Here is a 19,482-nt window from a genome sequence, read left to right as displayed (position 1 = left end):
GCCGTTTTAGAAACCAAAGGTTCTGCTTCGTGGTATCGACTCGCAACGTCGACAACCGTCAAAGCGTATTTATAAGTCTTGCGTTTTACTTTATCATAGGGTAGGTATAGCACATCCATTTGGTGAAAGTCGTTTGGTGTTTCAAACTCTCGCGAAGTACTCGTAGGCCTGGGTACATACGCAGGACCCGGTAGATAAATTTGCCAGATCGCTTGTTTTTTAAGCCAATCTCTGATTACCTTTTTATCGATTTTGGTTTTATCGTATAAATGGTCGACGGCGCTTTCACCTCTCCAATAACCGCTCGGGCTGTAATACAGTTTAGATAATGTTTGCATATTATTTAATATAAAAGACGTTTATAATAATATGGTTAGCGTTGCTATGATGGTAGGAGGTGCGATCGTCAACGCTTTAGCTTTTATGGGTTCAAACTTTTTCTTTTCAAGTCTGAAACAGAGCGACGAGGAGCGTAAGAGACACGATTTAGCGATAGAACAACTCGCGGCCGCCAGAGATAAGTGGCAACGAGAACGAACGAAATATCTAGATTTTCTCAACGAACGTATCAGAAAACAAAATGTTTCTAAAGAAACATTTTCCAACGTAGACCGAGCGTTGCGTTACTACAACGAGGTGAGTGGTCAATCTACCGAACTACCCGTAGGACTGCAACGCGAACCCAAACTAGAAGATTTTTACGAGCCTAGCGACCAACAAATAGAAAGAGAACTGGTGTTTATCGCGGGGGGAACTCTTTTGGTGGGTTTCTTGGCTTACAGATATCTTTAAATTTAAAACTCGTATAAATAAAATGAATGCGTATGGAAAAAAGCTCAATCCCAGCAGGCTATTAAAAGTACCCAAATCTATCAAGGGCGAGAGAAAAGAGGTGGTCATTACCCACAATCCTAGTGGTATATCGGCGGGGCAAACGCTGAGGGTCAAGTTTCCTCAATTGGGCGTAGACGACGTGATCGTACCCGGCACTTGTAAACTAGCTTTTAGTTTAGAACTCGAAGGTGGAGGTGACAACAATAGAACCATTTTTAGCAATTTGGCCAGAAATTTAGTCAGTGACATCAGCGTCAGACTTCAAGGTCACGAAATTATAAGTTATCGTAACGCCGACGTGTATCACAACTTTAAAGACAATTGGATCAACAGCTCGGCAACTCGAAACATGGCGTACTCGGGCATAGAAAAAGAAAACGTGTCTAAACTAAGAACGGGGGCAAATGATGCTAACGCGGGCGCCAACAACGGTAAGGATCAAGCTGTCGCGGATGCCTATGGTAATAGATATTGTATTCCCCTAGACATTGACATACTGACTTCGCATCACCCTTTTTACCCCAGCGGTTTAAAACAACCTCTGATGTACGAGATAAAGTTTAACGATCACGATAAAGTAGTCAACAGTTCAGATACGGCGGCGATGTATTCTATCTCAGACTTGTCTCTCGAATACGAAGTGGTGACCAACAGAGACCTAGCTATCACCATCAGAAATAAACACAAGGGGTTAATGCAATATCTGTTTGATAAAATCCACTCGCTAGAAGTTAGATCCGTCAACAAATCGGACACGCTTTGGAACGGAAATTTTAAATCTCTGTTAAGTTAAAATGACACAACCGCATTGCGCTTTAATCGTCGGCAAAACAAATTCGGGTAAAACCAAATGGATTTTGGATCTGTTAGAGTCAGACTATAAAAATACATTTGAAGCGATAGTCATCATTTGCCCTACCATATTTAAAAACAAAACGTACATCGAAAGAAAGTGGATTCAAGCAGATCCCGAGGTATATCTCTGCGATCCAGAATTGTACAAGATGACGCTCAACGAAGCGATCGATTTTTACAGGAAAATATTCGAAGGTGTTGCTACGTTGTTTATCGTGGACGATTGCTCTTCGGATCAAGAGATTAAATATCGTAAAAAGACGTGCGCGCTAAGCAAGATGGCATTTAGCGGAAGACACGTAAATCACAGCTGTTGGTTACTGACCCAAAAGTACAACAGCGTTTTAAAAGATTATAGAGAAAACACGGCTTGGTTGGCGTTATTTTACTGCAAAGATAAAACATCGTTTGATCAAGCGTTAGACGAAAATGACGTCGTACCGATTGAAGAACGAGATTATATAAAACGACGTTTGAGAGATGTGAAATATAGTAAATTGGTCGTATACACCGAACCTCCAGTTAGTTACGAGCTATTTGAGTAGCTAGGTTAGTAACAATTAATAACTAGGTTAGTAACAATTAATAACTAGGTGAGTAACAATTAATAACTAGGTGAGTAACAATTAATAACTAGGTGAGTAGCAACCTATTTAACAAGCTATACATGTATTACAATTTGTTAATCAACAAACGTCAACAAAATACATTTTGTTGTAAGTAAATGATAGCAATATTCGAGTATTTGCAGTTTTTGGCTATTATCGTCATATCGATTAATCTATCGTTTTACACCTACGAATACCTTTGCTTTTGTAACAAAGTTGCAAAAGCTACAACAAAATTAAATTTGTTTCTAATTAAATGGAGGACCTAAAACTTACTTTAACAACAAACAAGATCACAACGCAGAACATAAAGATCGTTTGTGCGGTGTCATAGCAGCCGGAAACTCTAGAAAGTACTTGGGAAAGGAATACACCGTTAAACATATCGAAGCTCTTGACAGCAAAGAACTCGACAAATTATATCATCTGTACGAAACTAAATTTGGAAATGAAATTGTTCAAACTGTTGGTAAATACACTTTAAGTCTACTTTCGAGAGTGTTAGCTGTGGTTACACCCGTACAAGTTTTAGGCTATAACGTCACTATAGATTCTGAAGAAGAACTCACCAACGACTTGAGTTCTGATCCTATTATAAGCGCGAGTATGGCTGGTATGTTGAGCGACGTTGGTTACAAGTACGGAACTTTAATATCACCCCTAGTTGCTACGATTATCACAACAAAACGTTTGAAATTTAATAAACCTAATATAATAAATGGAAGATCAGAAAGCAGCGACAGCAACGCCTGCAGCTCAACCAGCAGAGACAGAGACGCCCCAACCGATAAAAACAACGTCGTCACCGACGGTAACGAGAGTGACCAAGACTAAAAATCCTAAACGAATTCAGCAGGGTAAAGCTTTAGCCGAGCACAATAGACAGATGAAATTAAAATTAGCAAAAATGGACGTAACATCGGACGAAGCTACGAGCTCACCAGACTACAACTCTTGGGCGATGTGGGGGGCTATAGCGCCGGATTTAAGCAAACTAAGTGTAGAAGATGCGGCTAAATTGACGGGCATTATAAGTGGAGCTCTGGCCACGCAAAATTGGTTGGTGACCCAGGGTATACCACCGGGCAGTATAATGAAAACGGCTTAATTTAAATAGGAGTATTAAATAAATGGATGAGGGAGGATTTTACGATCCAGACTATGAAAGAACAGATGATAACAATGATGATGATGTAGCAGAGACCGATCTGGATTGGGACAATACTTTTGATACTCCTGATACACCCATCCCAACTACCGACATAGATGAGGTTTTATATCGAGGAAGAAGCATGGTCACAAGTGATCGCGTCGATGATTTTTACAAGAATTTTAACAGAGGTGACGGACCATTAGCTCCGCGATACGAAAATTTTGTCGGCAATAAAGATGGGTTATTTTTCCAAGCAACTGATAAAGCCTTAGTAAGGTTAACGGATAAAAGAAACCCCACAAAATTCTTGGGTCTACCGAGTATAGAGAATAATGCAAAGAGGTTAGATCTTCCAGGTAGAGATTTCATTAGAAAAGGATTGGGTTTTAAGGATTATAAACTTAACCCGCTCGAACAAGTACAACCCGAGAGTATCCCCATGACAGAACTACCAAGCATCACCGATGAGGTAACCGAGATTATAGAAGATTTTCAACGCGACACCGACGCTCAAACGGAAGGATGGAATTACAGAGAACTCCAGGGTTTAGACAAAACTCTTCAGACGTTGAGAGGTAACCTAGAACTTAATTTATCGCGTCTCACAGAACTAGACCGAGAGATAGCAGACGCGAGACAAGAACTCGACGAATCTCACAGCGAGGAGGGTCGACGAGAGTTAAACGATAAATTGAGCAACTTGAACGTTGAAAGATCCGCCAGATTAGAAGCCGCAAAAACCAACGAACGAGGGCTCAAAAGTCAGATCGCTAGAATCAAAGAAACGATTAATAAAATATTAGGCGACGACACGACTCTGGCGGAAAAGATTAGAACTCTGTTTAGAGAACAAGGTGTGACCGTAGTGAGTATTTTAGCCGCTTTTAGTTTAGCCATCAGCACCATAGTGAGTAGCATCGTCGCTAGCGTGAGAGGTGTGGGTGCCCCAACCGCGCCATCGCCAACACCAACACCAACACCAAAAGGCGGTATCAAAGAGTGGATTTCAAAACAACTCGCTAATTTTGCATCTGCTCTTAAAAAACTCGAAGTGAGCGCGTTGGGTGCTCTGCCAGGTATCATAGGCAGCGTACTGAGTTGGATATTTAACGCGCTGAGTAAGTCCGTATCGTGGTTGGCCGAACACGTGTGGGCTTTGTTTTTGGGTGTGGGGGCCTTGGTGTTTGCGTACCTGCAAAAACGATGGTAGTAATAGTTATCAAGTTTAAACAAAAAAATAAGCCTTACCAGCACAAAGTTGGTAAGGCTTTTTTTTGGTGTGATTAGAGTGTGACTTATCGCGTTGCCTCGTAAGCTAAAATACCCATACCAACGATGGCTAATATTCCTACCGTCAACGATAATTTTTCGTCTTGGTGAGCTCGTAGTTTCGTGGGCTCTTGGGTTAAAACTGTAGGCGATGGTGTTGGTGCTGGTGCTGGTGTTGGTGTTGGCGCGGTTGGTGCTGGTGTTGGTGTTGGCGCGGTTGGTGCTGGTGCTGGTGTTGGTGTTGGCGCGGTTGGTGCTGGTGTTGGTGATACAACATCGTTCGTCATAGGCTCTGGGGGTGTTGGTGGCGCGACGTCATCGGTGTCATCAAAAGAGTCGTCCGGTTGAGGTTGTGAGTTTAAATCTGGCACCAAACCAGTGTTCATACTCTGGGTAGCGATTTGAAGATTGTTGTTATAGCCGTCGTGCGTTCCAACCCTCAAGTTCATATCCGATGGAATTAAATACAACCCCGGTTTCACGACAAAATTTAAAGGCGTTTTGGCATACTGCAAAGAGTCTTGAAATTGATTGATACTCGTTTCCATGTCGTCTACTGCATTGATGATATCTTCAACGATGACGTTAAATTGTCTCTGAGCGTCTAATCCGGTGCCCGGTGATAATACGCTCGTTTTTGTTTGAGCCTGCGCACCGAGTAAAGCGTACACGTAAGATCTGATCGATTCGTTGATCTTTATGATTCCCGCGGGGGTAAACGAACTTTTGTCGGGTATAAAATCTAACCAAGCCTTTTGTACCGATTCATTTTGTTCGATGTAAATAACCGTCCAAGATACGTAACTGCTTCCACTCTTTTTAGGACTATCTAGACCGTGGTAGCCGCCGTAAATAACGTTGGGTTTGTTTGGTAATGCTCTATCGTATTCGCCAACCGCCAAAAACTTGCCCTTATTAAAGCTGTACGAGGTACCCAAACCGTTAGATTTTGTGTCTCTCGTCTGTTTAAAAGACTTGTTTTGATCTATGCCAAACAACAAACAGTTATCGGTAAATGCTCTGTGATTATAACTGTTGTCTAGAGCTTTAAATGCGTCATCTCCCGGTAAAGGAGCGGCAAAGTCGTACAGGATCTTTCTAACCGTAAAATATAAATGAAAGTTAAAGATGGCCCGAACGTAACGGTTGCTCGAGTTTAAAAGATCAAATCCAATACCGCACCCCGTAGTAGCGCAGTAGATCGCAAAATTTAACTGATTTTGATAAAACGACATGGGGTGTGATTTCCAACGATCTACATCCTCATCCGTCTCAACGTGAGGCAATTTATAGTCCGAGGTTAAGTCGGGAAACAAGGTTAAAAACCCGTTGGTATTATTAACTATGACCTCCAGTTCACTGGGTTTAGTGCTGTTTAAAAACTTTCTTTGTGATGCTGCTTGACACTTTGGCTCCGTTGCCTTGGCTACATTTTGATTTACTTGTTTCGTTACCTGATCGGCTATCGTTTGTATTTGCTTTTTTAACAACATAAAAGCAGTCATTATTTTAGTTTCAGTTTTAATATAAAAAGACTTTAAAATAAATGCATTCGTTTCACTTGTTTCAAAATGAGCAGACGTTTAAATTAGAAGACGTTGTAAATAATCTAAACGGTCAAAAATCTGTACGCGTAAAAAGGGTAATGTTTAACCCCGGATATTTAATATTTCCAGCGCCACGGAGATTGATTGGTATACGAATATAGATGGGAGACCCGCTGAAAGACCTGATGATGTTAAAAGACGCATATGTTTGACGGTTGACCCAGATATAGCAGTAAGAACAGATAGAGATTTTATTGAATCGTTTTTACCTGAGATGTCCTACGACATTTTAATTAAAGACGAAAATACTTTCAATAGAGTTATAAACGATCTTATAGAAGCGTACGAAGAAGATAGACTAGACTCTGCTTTAGAATCGATCCGGGGAGAAACGGATCAAATAGATAGATGGATAAATACTTTACACGTTAAAAGGCAAGAAACACTAACCAACGTACAACGCAATACGCTTATATTTTTGTTATCAACTTTATCTGAAAGAGTTAACTTCATCAGTGAAGGTAAAAGGATAGCGCTAGAATATATCGAAGGTACAATAAGCGAACCTAGGGTTAGAATGATTCGACAAGCGGGTGTAACAATACGGGGGAGTCTTGTCGTGTCTGGTGATAATTTAGATTTTATTTCTCCAAGTCTTTTAGCGCCGTTACCAGCTGGAGTCACCGGTTCGGTCACCATCCCACCGGGGTGGTACGACGTCGATTGGTTCGATTTCATTTTAAATTATATACCCGGTGTAAGTTTTAGAATATTTAGAGAATCTAAAAAGGTGACGTTGGTGGTAACCGACGTCAATCTCAAATTGCGCTTAAACAGAGAAGTATCTCGATTACTCAATTTACCCAAAGGAAGACTGATACCTAAAGTGGTGTATACGGGGTCTTACGACGTTAATCCGTTTAAATTTTTGTTTATTCGCTGCCCGCAATTAAGTACGAGTGAAAATTTCCTCGATGGTCGACCGTCTGATATCTTGAAAATCGTACCCGTTTCAATCATAGGTGAAAAAGGACAGATCATCAACAACAAGGGTGTGAGTATAATGATAGAGTTGGAGATCTTTTAATTTTAAAATCGTTTTATATTAAAAACATGAGTGTAGATGGTAAGGCGTTATACCCCGATATTTCTGGAGATGTACTCCGATTAAATAGTAACGAAGAAATAAAAGTGTACAGACTTAAAAAGATTGAAGAGATTCGATCTTTAATCTTGAAAGAGAGAGACCACCGGGAGCGCACTTATAAAAAAATAAAGAGAATGATCGACACTATTAATTATGTAGAGATAGGATTAGAAGGATTGGGGGCTATAGCGGGGGCTGTCGGTATTCCCGCTCTCTTGGGTGTTATATCAGCCCCCGTTGGATTGGTGCTAGAAGGAACGTTTATAGGCGCTTTTGGTGTAGATATTCTGCTTAGAATCGCGTAGGCGATTATCCGCCAAGCTGAAAAAGCACGACCAGATTAAAATATTAGCAGACTCCAAACTTAACACGATTGAAGAATACGTGTCGCACGATATATCGCACGAAGAGTTTATATTGATTACGAGAGAGCTCAAAAAATTTAACGAGCTTAAGCAAAAAATTAGAACAAAAACCAGCACAAAGCTTCAAAAAATTAAAAACGATACAGACTTTGAAAAAGAAGTTAAAAAACGGGTAGACGAATGGCTGGCAAAGAAAAAAAATCTCTCATCGAAAAACTTACAAGTTCAAATTCTCGGTAAATAAACATTATGAAAGCGATCCGCCGAGTTATACCTCTATTTCACCTGTTAGGGTCACGCCCTCGGCCCCGCCTTTATTGTAGTGGTCATCGTATCTTTTTAGTGCCTTATTAAATTGATTTTGAGTCACTTTAAATAAATCTCTAACTCGTTCTTTGTCTAATCCAACGACGTGATGAAAACTCGCGGCTATTAACGAGCGTTTGACGCAACCATTTCCCCTCAATGTTTTGTAATTAACGAGCTCGTTATATTTATTGATTGTTTCTTGGACATCTTCTGAGTCTTGCTCTGGAGACACAGACAAAATAAGTTTCTCCACAGTTTTTCTAGTGTTTCTTTTTAAAATTGACCAATTGATACGATCTTCTTGCGCATTTTCTGCCGAAAAATCAAAGTAACGTGAGACTATTTCACCGCACGTTTCACAAACTAAATAACCATTCTCGATGATTATATGATGATCGCATTGATCTGTTTGATCAGATAGCACAAGGTTTTCACTCTGAAAAAAAGTCATTGATATATTTAATAAAAACCGATAATATTTTTTATTAATTTTTCAAGTACTCGTCGGTCTGAACATATTACTCTCCATTTTTTATATAAAAACAGCTTCTCTACCTTTTCACAGGTAGAGGAGCTAATTTTTTTGTCTCGAGTTTCAAGGTCACGTGGTGGTGACATCACCTCATTTTAGCGACGACAGATTTATTTTTTAACACCAGAGCGACAGGCCCTGACTTGGCACACATTTTTCTATTTTGCTCCCGAACCTGACGTCAGATTTCTAAAAAATTTGCCGCGGGGGATTCCCCTATATTTTTCCCCAACTATTTTTAGAATCGAGAGCGGCGTGTCCAGGCTTGCCGCAGATTTTTTCCATTTTGCTCCGGTTCCCCCACCTTCCCTACTACTGCTGTGTACATGCCATTCACAATAAGAAATCAGCTGTGTTACATACATGTACGATTTACTAATTATCTTTGCTATCGAAGTCCCACAGTAGAATTCCACTATTTGGAAACACACTGTGCAGGCATGCATGCATGCATGCATATATCTGCGTAAAGATTTACTGCACAAAATGCCATTGCAAACCTTGTGGCAACACAGGATAGTGAGCTATCTTGAGCAGCCAATCAGCTGCTGAGTTGGCAAACTTTTTCATGAATATGCATTTCTACTTGTAGGCTGTGTGTGTGTGTGTTAAGCTTTGAGTGAAGGTCCACTTATAAAAGGACATTGCACTTTGTGACACAGAAAACCATTGTATCTTTAGCTGTGTGTTTTTGCCTCACTGAAAGATCAATAAATTTGTAGCAATTCTGTAAAGGACAGAGTGTGAGGATGGGTAAATATGTTGACTTGCACAAATGACATTACAAATGGGATGGAAAATAACAGATTCTGCACAGTATCAGCTTCTCAAGTGGAGAACTTTTCTCATGTATGTAAAGTACTTTTTAACAGCTTTCTTTCCATGCATGTATGTTCAGATTTGGTTTAGGATTTCCTACTTAAAATGCCATTTTACTTTTTGTGAAAAACACAGGATTGTAAACAGGATCCTGTGTTAATTTATGCATACTGTGTCAGCCAATCAAAACAGAAGGATTAGACCAATGAGAACTCATGTTACATCAAACTTTCAGCCAATGGGGCAGCTTCTTATATTACTGGTTGACTTTGGTGGGAAAAGAAAGTGCAACTTTAGGCTCACTTTGTCACAGCCCATTGTGTGATGCACAATGAGTATAATTTTCTTTCAAATTGCCCACCTCCACCCCATCACCTCCAGTCGTAGGGTACTCGTGTGGGACAAAAATCTTTTTTAGCTTTTCTGCTGTTGCAGTAGGAATAAACGTCTTATGCCTTTCTTGGATGTGTACCAAGAGGTGATTATTCCTCCCGTTGGTTCAGTCGGGGGAAGATTTTCTGGTGGAAATTAGACAGACACAGGTTAAACATTTTCATTGCCCTATCATAACGGCCAATAACTTTATTACATTCACTATTAATTGCCCTATCATACAATGTAAATATACTATGACAGTTTACATTTGTTGTGACAGGCACTGTAATGGCTTCCTGGAGGTTCACTAGGGGCCATTCCTACCGTAGCTCCTTGCGTTAAGCGGGGGAACATCCTGTGCCTGAATTGTTTATTAATAGTTCAATTTTGGTATTTGTATTCAAGATTTTCTTCCATTATGTAACTAGGTCTGGTGTGCCCTCTTTATTAGGGTCTGGTGTGACTTATATATGGTGGGCCTGGTGTGCCCTATTCATGGCTGGGTCTGGTGCCCTATGTACCAGGGTCTGGTTTAATTTCCCGAATTTCAGGATATTGTGTGACCTAGGTATGGTGTGACCTATATATGATAGGCCTGGTGTGCCATAATTTCAGGATTTTGTGTGACCTATATTTCGTGGGCCTGGTGTGCCCTTTTCATGGCTGGGTCTGGTCAACCCAGGGGATCTGGTGTATCCCACTATATTGTATTTCTTTGCCAGTTTGCCCATGGTATCTGGCAATGTTGTGTTGAATAAATAGCTGTGGCAAATTACATAAAAACAAAAATGATTGTGTGTTGTGTGTTTTATATCAGTCTGAGAATAATTTGTTGATAATAATGTCCAGCCACAATTCCTGACCAGAGCTGTCATTGTGATGTAAAGTATCGACAATGACTTAAATGTAAACACTAATGTTTTCTGATAATTTTATTCTTATTTTTCTGTATGACTTTTCTGAAACCAAGCCCTTACGTCCCCCATTTTCTTCTTATGATAAGGACTCCTCCACTACATTGTGCATGGTCACACATTTTTTTCAGTTCCATTTAGCAATGGACAAGAAGATCGGACAAACAAATACGCCACCCTCTAAATGAGACGTGGAATAAATATCTAAAGAGAAGGGTCAGCCGGAACAAGAGGCCGGATGATATAAGAACGTATAGTAGACTACAACCGACACAGGAGAAAGTTACATATTACACTGAACATTGCTAAGCGATTAAGAAAACTTAGGGAGAATTAGATATGAGCCGAATTTAATAGATCACCACCGCAGCTACTCTCTCAAAAACCAACCACATTTTCTTTTATGAACAATATTATAAGTTTTTAAAAATAGCCGTCTCAAAAACAAATGCTCGACACTTTATCAATTACTGTTGCAGAGGCTATGGATTTCACAATTACATATATGTCAAAAGGGGATGAAGCTGATGTTACCAAAGCTGAGCTTGATCGCCCGAGAATTAATCCTTTAGATGAAGTGGGACCGCGCCAGCAGCAGAAGAACGGGCACCGGATATTAGATGAATTGAGGAAAGCCATTTTTTGTAAGAGCAGTGGTACGGTCCAAGATATGATTTTATCTGTTTTTACAAATAAGTCTCAATAATTACAGGTTTTCTCTTAACTAGAAGGCACAAATACCCGCTGCACCACTTAAGAACACCATTTTCGGATTTCCACGGTAAAATACAACAGGAAATAATAGTAAGATTAATGATAACATTTTGCAAATAAATAGCCTTATCACAGGGAATATAAATTTAAAAATAATAAAGTATTCACCTTGAAAACTTGCATTTGCAAGCTGGTTTAATCTTTATTTAACATAGTAAATCTAAAATAAACACGGTCATGAGAAGCGATCGACGTGTAATTAACGTTAATGCAAAAATCGTCACAAGAGGGCGCACTGATAACTAGCGCCCTCTTTTGAAATTAAGCTCCAATATTTGACAATTTCGGTGGGTTACATTTTTAGATAATTGCCAGCCTAGTTTTCTGTACCCAGATATGGTATTTAAACATGCTTGATGTATTTCATAGGACATTTGACTGTTTAAAGTCCTGGAATATACCGATGTCTGGGTCACATATGGTTTTAAACCACTGTGTTGTGTGGTATTAAAATCTAGCGTGAAAGCCTAAAGCTTAGAGAAATATGCCAATTGTTGGTTTAACAATAACAGGTAAGGGAGTCCCTGAAGTGGACTAATATGTTGGAAGGGAGATTACTGGAAGTTTTACTAAATAACATATAGTTGGTTTTCTTAATGTTAAGTGACAACTTATTAACTGCAAACCAATTACAGATAGAGTTTAACTCATAATTAACTGTGTTAGTGAGAGTAGTCAAATTGCTATTCGAGATAAATAAATTGGAGTCATCAGCAAATAAAATAAATGAAAATACATCAGATGATTTAACAAAGTGTAACCGGGGAGAGTGAAATAAATAAGTTAAAATCCTGTCGACTACGCCAAGTGTAACCTGGGAGAGCGATATTTTAATTTAAATGGCTCACTCTCCTCCCAACCGAGTGGTTCCACTAATTTAAAATAATTTGGGTGAAGCGAAGTTTTCTGTTTGTCTCAACAATATCAAAATATTTTATTTACAACACAAAATGAGACAATATATATATACATATTATCAGGTATTTACAATTGAATGATAGTATATAAGAACTTTGGGTATATAGAACTTTGATATAAAAAGAACTTTGTTTGGTATATAAGAACGACAGTCAAAAGGGAAAGTATATAAGCTGAACTGTCACTCCAAGGATCTGAAATGCATAAAAACAATAAATCACTAATGAATTATGGGAACACTTTCAGATCAAAGTACATTGTTGAAGACAATAAATTCAAATTAATTTGGGGAAACACTGTTTTCCTTATTTTTAAATCAAATAATACTTTTTTTTATAAATACATTAGTCAGTGAACAAAATGTTGCATAAAAATGACTGTTGCATAAAAAGATTCGGGCATAAACAGCTTCAGGCATAAAAGAGTTAAATAACACACCTGGGATTTACTCACCACTTGGGATGATCTGCGTTCATGCCTTCCTCTCCGTGCTCAATGTTAAAATCGAAGATCGGCAGCAAAATAGACGAAAATAGTGCAGAAAACTGCAGTGCCGGCAACGCCGAATATAACATTATTTTGCTGCTACGACGGGGAGCCGCACCCACAATTTGCAGTAAAAGTGGAGAGTGTAATGCTCGTTATAAATGCTGGTCGCAAAGCAGGAGCAACCAGGCAGATAGATGTCAACCCAAAGCAGAGTTGGAACGGAATCAACAATATTTTGGACCTAGCCCTACAAGAAAACTATACGAAACACCCGGAATGCCAGCTTTCTAATTTGAACAAAGCGCGTGGAATGTTAAACTCGCCTGGTCGCTACGCCCATTTCATAGTTGAAAAAGTAGCGGGCAAAATTCTAGGAGGCGCGCGCTGTGCTAAAAAAAGTTTAGTTCGCCGCAAGAGGACGCTAGGCAAAAAGATGATCGATCATAACGTAACGCTCATGGCTGACAAAGTGACATACAAGTAATTTACTTGTATGTCACTGTAAGTTGTAAGTTATGACATGTGATGCATGATGGAGTAGGGAACCTGTCGGGTAAAAGTGTTAACGACAACCCGACCTGGTTACAAAAGTCATTAATATAGATCAGAAAAAGCAATGGGCCCAAAATTGACCCCTGTGGAACACCACATTTTAGGGCCTTACAAGTTGAATTTGAACCGCCTATAGAAACATACTGTTGTCTGTCTGAAAGGAAACTTCTGAACCACTCTAACGCTACTCCTCCATAACACCATAATAAGAAAGCTTATATAGCAAAATGTCATGATCAATGGTATCAAAAGCTTTTGAAAGATCGAGGAATATCCCCAGAGTGTGTTCAGAGTTATCTACAGCAGTTGTTACTTTATCAACAAAATCAAGTATTGCATGTGTAGTTGAATGATTACTTCTAAATCCGTATTGACAGTCGGTTAAAATATTACATTTAGTAAGAAATTGAATAATACGGACATAAACACATTTTTAAAAAGTCTTTGAAAACAGGTCAAAATAGAAATGGGTCTATAATTGATATATATAATGGGTCTACTAATGGCAGTTATAGTGCTTTTAATAATAGAAGAATTTATAAGGTCGTGACCAGAGCTTGTTTTGTTCTGTAAGTTGTTGACGATATCAATCACTTCCTGTTCAACTACTGGTTGTAAAAACAAAGACCTTGGGTTCGGATCATTAAGAAAATCAACAAATGAATCATGTGAACTTGGAATAGTTTTAGCGAAATTAGGGCCTAAATTAACAAAATAATCATTAAAGCAATTTGCAATATGAGTAAAATCATTGATTAACTTGCCTTCGTACATGATACTACTAATATGTTGAGAGGATAACTTATTATTAAGGACTGAATTTATGACCTTCCACGTGTTATGAATATTGTTCTTTTCCTTCTCAAACTGACAAACATAATATTGCTTTTTAGAATTTCGTAAGAGACTAGTAAAAATATTGTTATATTTAATATATTTAAGTTTTCGCATGTTTGTCGGATTAACAATGTAATGACATATAATTTATTTTTCTTATTAATTGATTTAGCCTTTTAACCTTTAGTTTTCAAAATCTAAGCTTTGGAAAAATAAACCCCTACTATGGTGGTACATGTTTTCACACATCAGCAGCGCCCTCTTTTGACCAATAGTGAACTGCCATTTCTCACATCCTGCGCCCACACGCGGAGTCTTCACAAAACTTCAGCAGCGGGTGGCTTTTCCCTTCTATTCCTTGGGAAAATAATAGCCACTTATCACTCTTCAACATTCAAACACGATGTAACCATGGGTCGTTTGACATTCGGGAATTAAAAATGGCCCGAATAGCGTTTAATATAACCGGTAGGCTTTTTGTTATTCTGTTTTTTTTTTGTTTGGTACATTTTGAACATAAAAACCGGAAGCCAAGGATGATGTTCGGTATAGCGGTTTTCGGTATAGCGGTGTTCCACTGTATATCTGAAGACAGCATTACCTAGTTGTCACACATTCACTTTTACGTGAACGTTTTACGTGTTTCATGAACAGTTTTCAGCCAATGAAATTTCACAATTGATTACGATCATAACACTTCTTGTACCTTACGTACAACACCTTGATCGTTCTCAATTTCAATATCCACATTTGTTACTTGTAAAGTTAAACTGCGAAGATGGCAAAAAGCTTTAATGGGTAAATCTTGATAAGTGTCAGCACTTGGTACTTTTACTTTGAATTTGACTTTTACCGAGACTGTGGTTAAATTGATTGAGCTGGGAAGATACTGTTCACAAATTTGTGATCCCATCCTTGTTTGTCATTAAGTATGACAAATTGAATGCTGCTCTCTACTACCAGTGATGATATAACACCCAAGTAAATCCTTGTCATTTGATTGGATGATTTGTAGGTCACGCGGCATTCATTAATTGAACCATTGCACGGCCTACATCATAACCTAAAAAATCACGTGGAGCATAAGGGAGGTGTTCCTATGCAGTGTGACCTTCATGCTATGTCCCAAATGTACTACATTATTGGTTTACCGACTCACACTGTTTGCATGTGACTTTCCATCTCGGGAAAATTGGCCTGGTCAATTTTAATACTGGGAAGAGTTTAGCCGGTAAAGTAACCACTGAACTTAACTTGCTTATTTTGCTCATATGACCTTGAGTTTTACACTGCACGAAAGTGTAAAGTTCAAGAAACAAAGTTTATGCACAACACTCTCGATTTCAATCATTCCTTGAAAGTTAAAATCTAGGTTGAAAAAGTGACTTGTCGACTTGTGGTCCATTGGGATAGCTTAGTCAATAAACAATGTGGTACTCAAACGGTTAACCTGATTCATTTATGATAAAGAAAAATAACAAAAACTTACTTTTCTCCAAAAGCATTTGATGCACCAACAAGTACCTGTCAAGTGAGACATTTAAAACTTGAGGTTAATCTATTTACATGTAAAATGTACAGGACAGTTGAAATGTACTTTATGGATGTGTGCATATCTTGAATTTGTTTTAGAAGATCCCTAATGCGGTTGTCACATGCTAAACGTATTAATAGCATCATTCATTGGTGGAAAGTTCTGACATGTAGCAATGGTATGGAGACAGCATGCAGGAAGTTAGTCATTCTTGATTTAACCTCTGATGGAAAAAAAAAGGCAACATTTTCAGAAGAATCTACAGCCGTTCTGCTGTCTTCAATGATGTTTTTTTCCCCCAATCATTTTTTATACCATTGTCAGTGCCTGTATTGGTGGAATCCAAAGTTAGGTTTTAAAACCCTTTTCTCCATCAAGATTGTTCAGTAACACAGTTACTTTTTAGATTACCTTTTTAGCGTGATGACCGGCCTCTCACATTCTAGCCTATTTTACATGGCATGGCATAGGGAATTATCATAATAATAATAATAAACAAGTCAGGTGTGTTTACAAACACAAATGCCCCGCAACTGTGACTGTTCCCATGACATAACGCCACTCTAACATCAACTTATGTACCTTGGTCACATGGAACGTTCATTGACAGCATTAGTGTCTTCTGTAGGTTTTATATGAATTAATCCCTAATCCCTATGACCTCAGAATAAATACAAGATTTTTATTGTTTTAGCCACTGTGACCTTGACCCTTGACCTTTCGACCCCCAATGCGAAAGGCCTATTTGGATTACCAAGAACGATCCACAAACCAAATATGAAGTTCACATGTAAAGTATTTCTCAAGTTATCGCGCTGACAAAATTTCGTTTGTTTTAACCACTGTGACCTTGACCCTTGACCTTTTGGCCCCAAATGCAATAGGCTGACAAAATTTCTTTTGTTTTAGTCACTGTGACCTTGACCCTTGACCTTTCGGCCCCAAATGCAAAAGGGTTCTTAGGATTATTAAGAACAATACACAAACCAAATTTGAAGTTCATATGTTAAGTATTTCTCAAGTTATCGCGCCGACAAGATTTGTCCGGACACACACACACACCCACGCACCCACCCACCCACACACACACCCATACACCCACCCACCCACCCACGGAAGGACAAGGCGGAAACAGTATGCCCCTTCGGCTTCGCCGTGGGGCATAAAAACATAATAATACTTTGGGAGGCTGATTATCCTTACTCCGAGCAGAGAAGCTGAATTGCAAATGCAAAGGATGCGGCTACCACATGGTCGAGCCGCAGGCATGTAAAGGCACCTTTGGCAGCCAGCCATACGACCCATATATGATCACAGAGTACAGTCGGAGATCAAAACTGTTTGATTTTTTTTCAGAGGGAGGAAACAAGAGAAAAAACCCTTGTGCCACAGGAGAGAACCAACGCACAACTCTACTTACGAATGGTCCTAGCCGGGAACAAACCAGGGCCACAGTGGTGAGAGGCGAATGCTTTACGCACTAGCCACCCATGCCCACAATCGCAAATAAAAACACTGCTTCAATTAGCAGGCAAGCATAGCGTATATGTAATGCTTTGTGATATACATGTAATGTGCGTAGAGGGGGGAGGGGGTTTGGAACCACTGCGTACGCCATACTACAGGGGATGGGGGGGGGGGTCTAAAACGTTGGCATTTCGTGCGTACATACTTTATGGACGGCCCCAAAGTCTTCTGAACTGAGGTGTCACAAGAAACAATGATCTTCAAGGGGAAACTCCTCAGTGAATGGACAGCTGATGCTGCCAGGGGCCAAATGAGGCTGAATCATTACTGATATTATAGACACTGTCATCATCAGGATTCAGGATAGGGACTGAAGTCTGAGAGTTTATTGGTTAATCAAGTGCCTTAGACAACAACTGCGCGTCAAGTATTTTTGGATGCATTTAAGCACTTTTTATTTTTAAATTTCAATCAGCAACTAATCAAAAAGTTGTCTTGAATCACAGAATGGTTATGTCACAATATATGCAACCTGGTACCAGCAATTTCCGGTCAGGTAGTGGGTATCTGGGAAAATACCTTGTACTGTACTGCTAGAGGGAGTTTTAGGAATGTAAGGCCAAAACCAACAAAATTGTGTTGCCCTCATCTGACCGACCCAAAAATATGGATTTATTATTTTTTTCATTAGAATTTTTTTTTTTTTTTTTAACCTTGACAGTTACTGTTTCTTTGCCATTCCATAATTTTGCATTTCGTTACAAAACATACATACTTGAATGGTAGCACAGTTCAAATTTACCATTTGGGGCATGTGGTGAGATGTACTGCATACATTGTATACATACATACACTGTACTCAGTATAGTTGGCATGTGCAGTACATGTAGCCTTAACGTGTCGTGTACATTGGTAGAGAGGAACTGGTAACCGAATAGAATAGAAGGGTAGGCCTATATGTGAACTATGAATACCCTCCCCCCCCCAAAAAAACAACAATCCCCAACTGACCGACCCTCCTGATATTTTTCAAATGAGGGCAACGCAACAACTGGGTTTTTTTGGTGTAATGTCCAGCAACAGGCTCCCTTCTTCTTTGTGCATTGCTTATCAAGCAAAGAGTTTGAGCAAAGAGAAACTGCATGCTGGTGTGAGAAGTACATTGTACCGTACGTATGTGCGGTACGGTTCAATGTGTTCTGTGAAGTGATAGATACGTTACTTTTATAACTGTCATAATATAAAACTCACTTTATAATGAGCTTCTATGAAATTCACAATGACTTTGACCAATTAACACATTTCTTGACATGTTTACAGCAGCAATCATAAATTACAATGCATCATCCCAAATGTTGATGTATCATTGTTTTGGGATAAAATCAACCCATTTCCCCTAACAGGTTGCCAAACAGTGACTTTATAATCACATTCAGTTCCCCTTAACACTGAATTACTTACAATGGACAGTATAGCAAGAGCAAATGACTTGGAAAACGCTAATCCAGATATTCCTGTGGTGCAAAAAAAAAAAAAAAAAAAAAAAAAATAAAGAGGATACTCAATATCAGTTTGAATTGTCTTGTTGCAGAATGTTCAGAGACAGGAATACAATATTGGTCTTGCATGCAATTCAGTCTTGAATGACTATTATTTGTTCTCGCACACATTTTTGGTCTAATATTTTGATCTGATCTTATCCATACAAGCATCATTGCATTCTTGGTACACATGTGCATGTATGGTGTATGCAAGAATACATGTTCCTCATTATACATGTACATACATTCAGTATGTCATAACAAGAGAACAATGATGGACATGACATTATTGTTACAAAATGGCGATTGTTAGTAAAAACTGATGTGAAGTTTCAACCCGATCAGATTAATCATTCTTGAGATTTAGTGATTAGGGCAATTCTTCGGAAATTGAAACCAACTTAATTTTGGGGGAAAAGAGATTTTTTTTAATGTGATGTACACATATAATACAAATGATTACTGTTCACCAAAGTGTTGCTAGCACATGTAAGTAAAGATGCAAATTTCTTAAGATGTTTCATACGTTGGCCTTTCTGTGCATAAATTTGCATAATTTAAATTACAAAATGTCACACAAACGAATGATCCAAACTAAAGCGGTTCCATTGAAGACAAATTAGAATTCTGCGCAGCGTCCTGC

General features: G+C 38.9%; 1 protein-coding gene across 1 annotated transcript in view; it reads right to left on the bottom strand.

Annotated features, from left to right (window-relative positions):
- Positions 1–19,482, bottom strand: part of LOC119728898 (battenin-like) — a gene marked incomplete at its 3' end in the record, with an annotated part of 81,106 nt that overhangs the window by 50,019 nt on the left and 11,605 nt on the right. Inside the window, 2 exon segments of the mRNA XM_038201331.1 lie at positions 15,787–15,821; positions 18,760–18,812. Of these exon segments, the coding sequence (XP_038057259.1) occupies positions 15,787–15,821; positions 18,760–18,812 (88 nt within the window).

The sequence above is a fragment of the Patiria miniata genome, unplaced genomic scaffold (assembly GCF_015706575.1).
Source record: "Patiria miniata isolate m_02_andy unplaced genomic scaffold, ASM1570657v1 HiC_scaffold_20, whole genome shotgun sequence".
Lineage (NCBI taxonomy): Eukaryota > Metazoa > Echinodermata > Asteroidea > Valvatida > Asterinidae > Patiria > Patiria miniata.
Note: the sequence above shows the minus strand (reverse complement) of the source record. Positions and strands in the feature narration are given on the sequence as shown.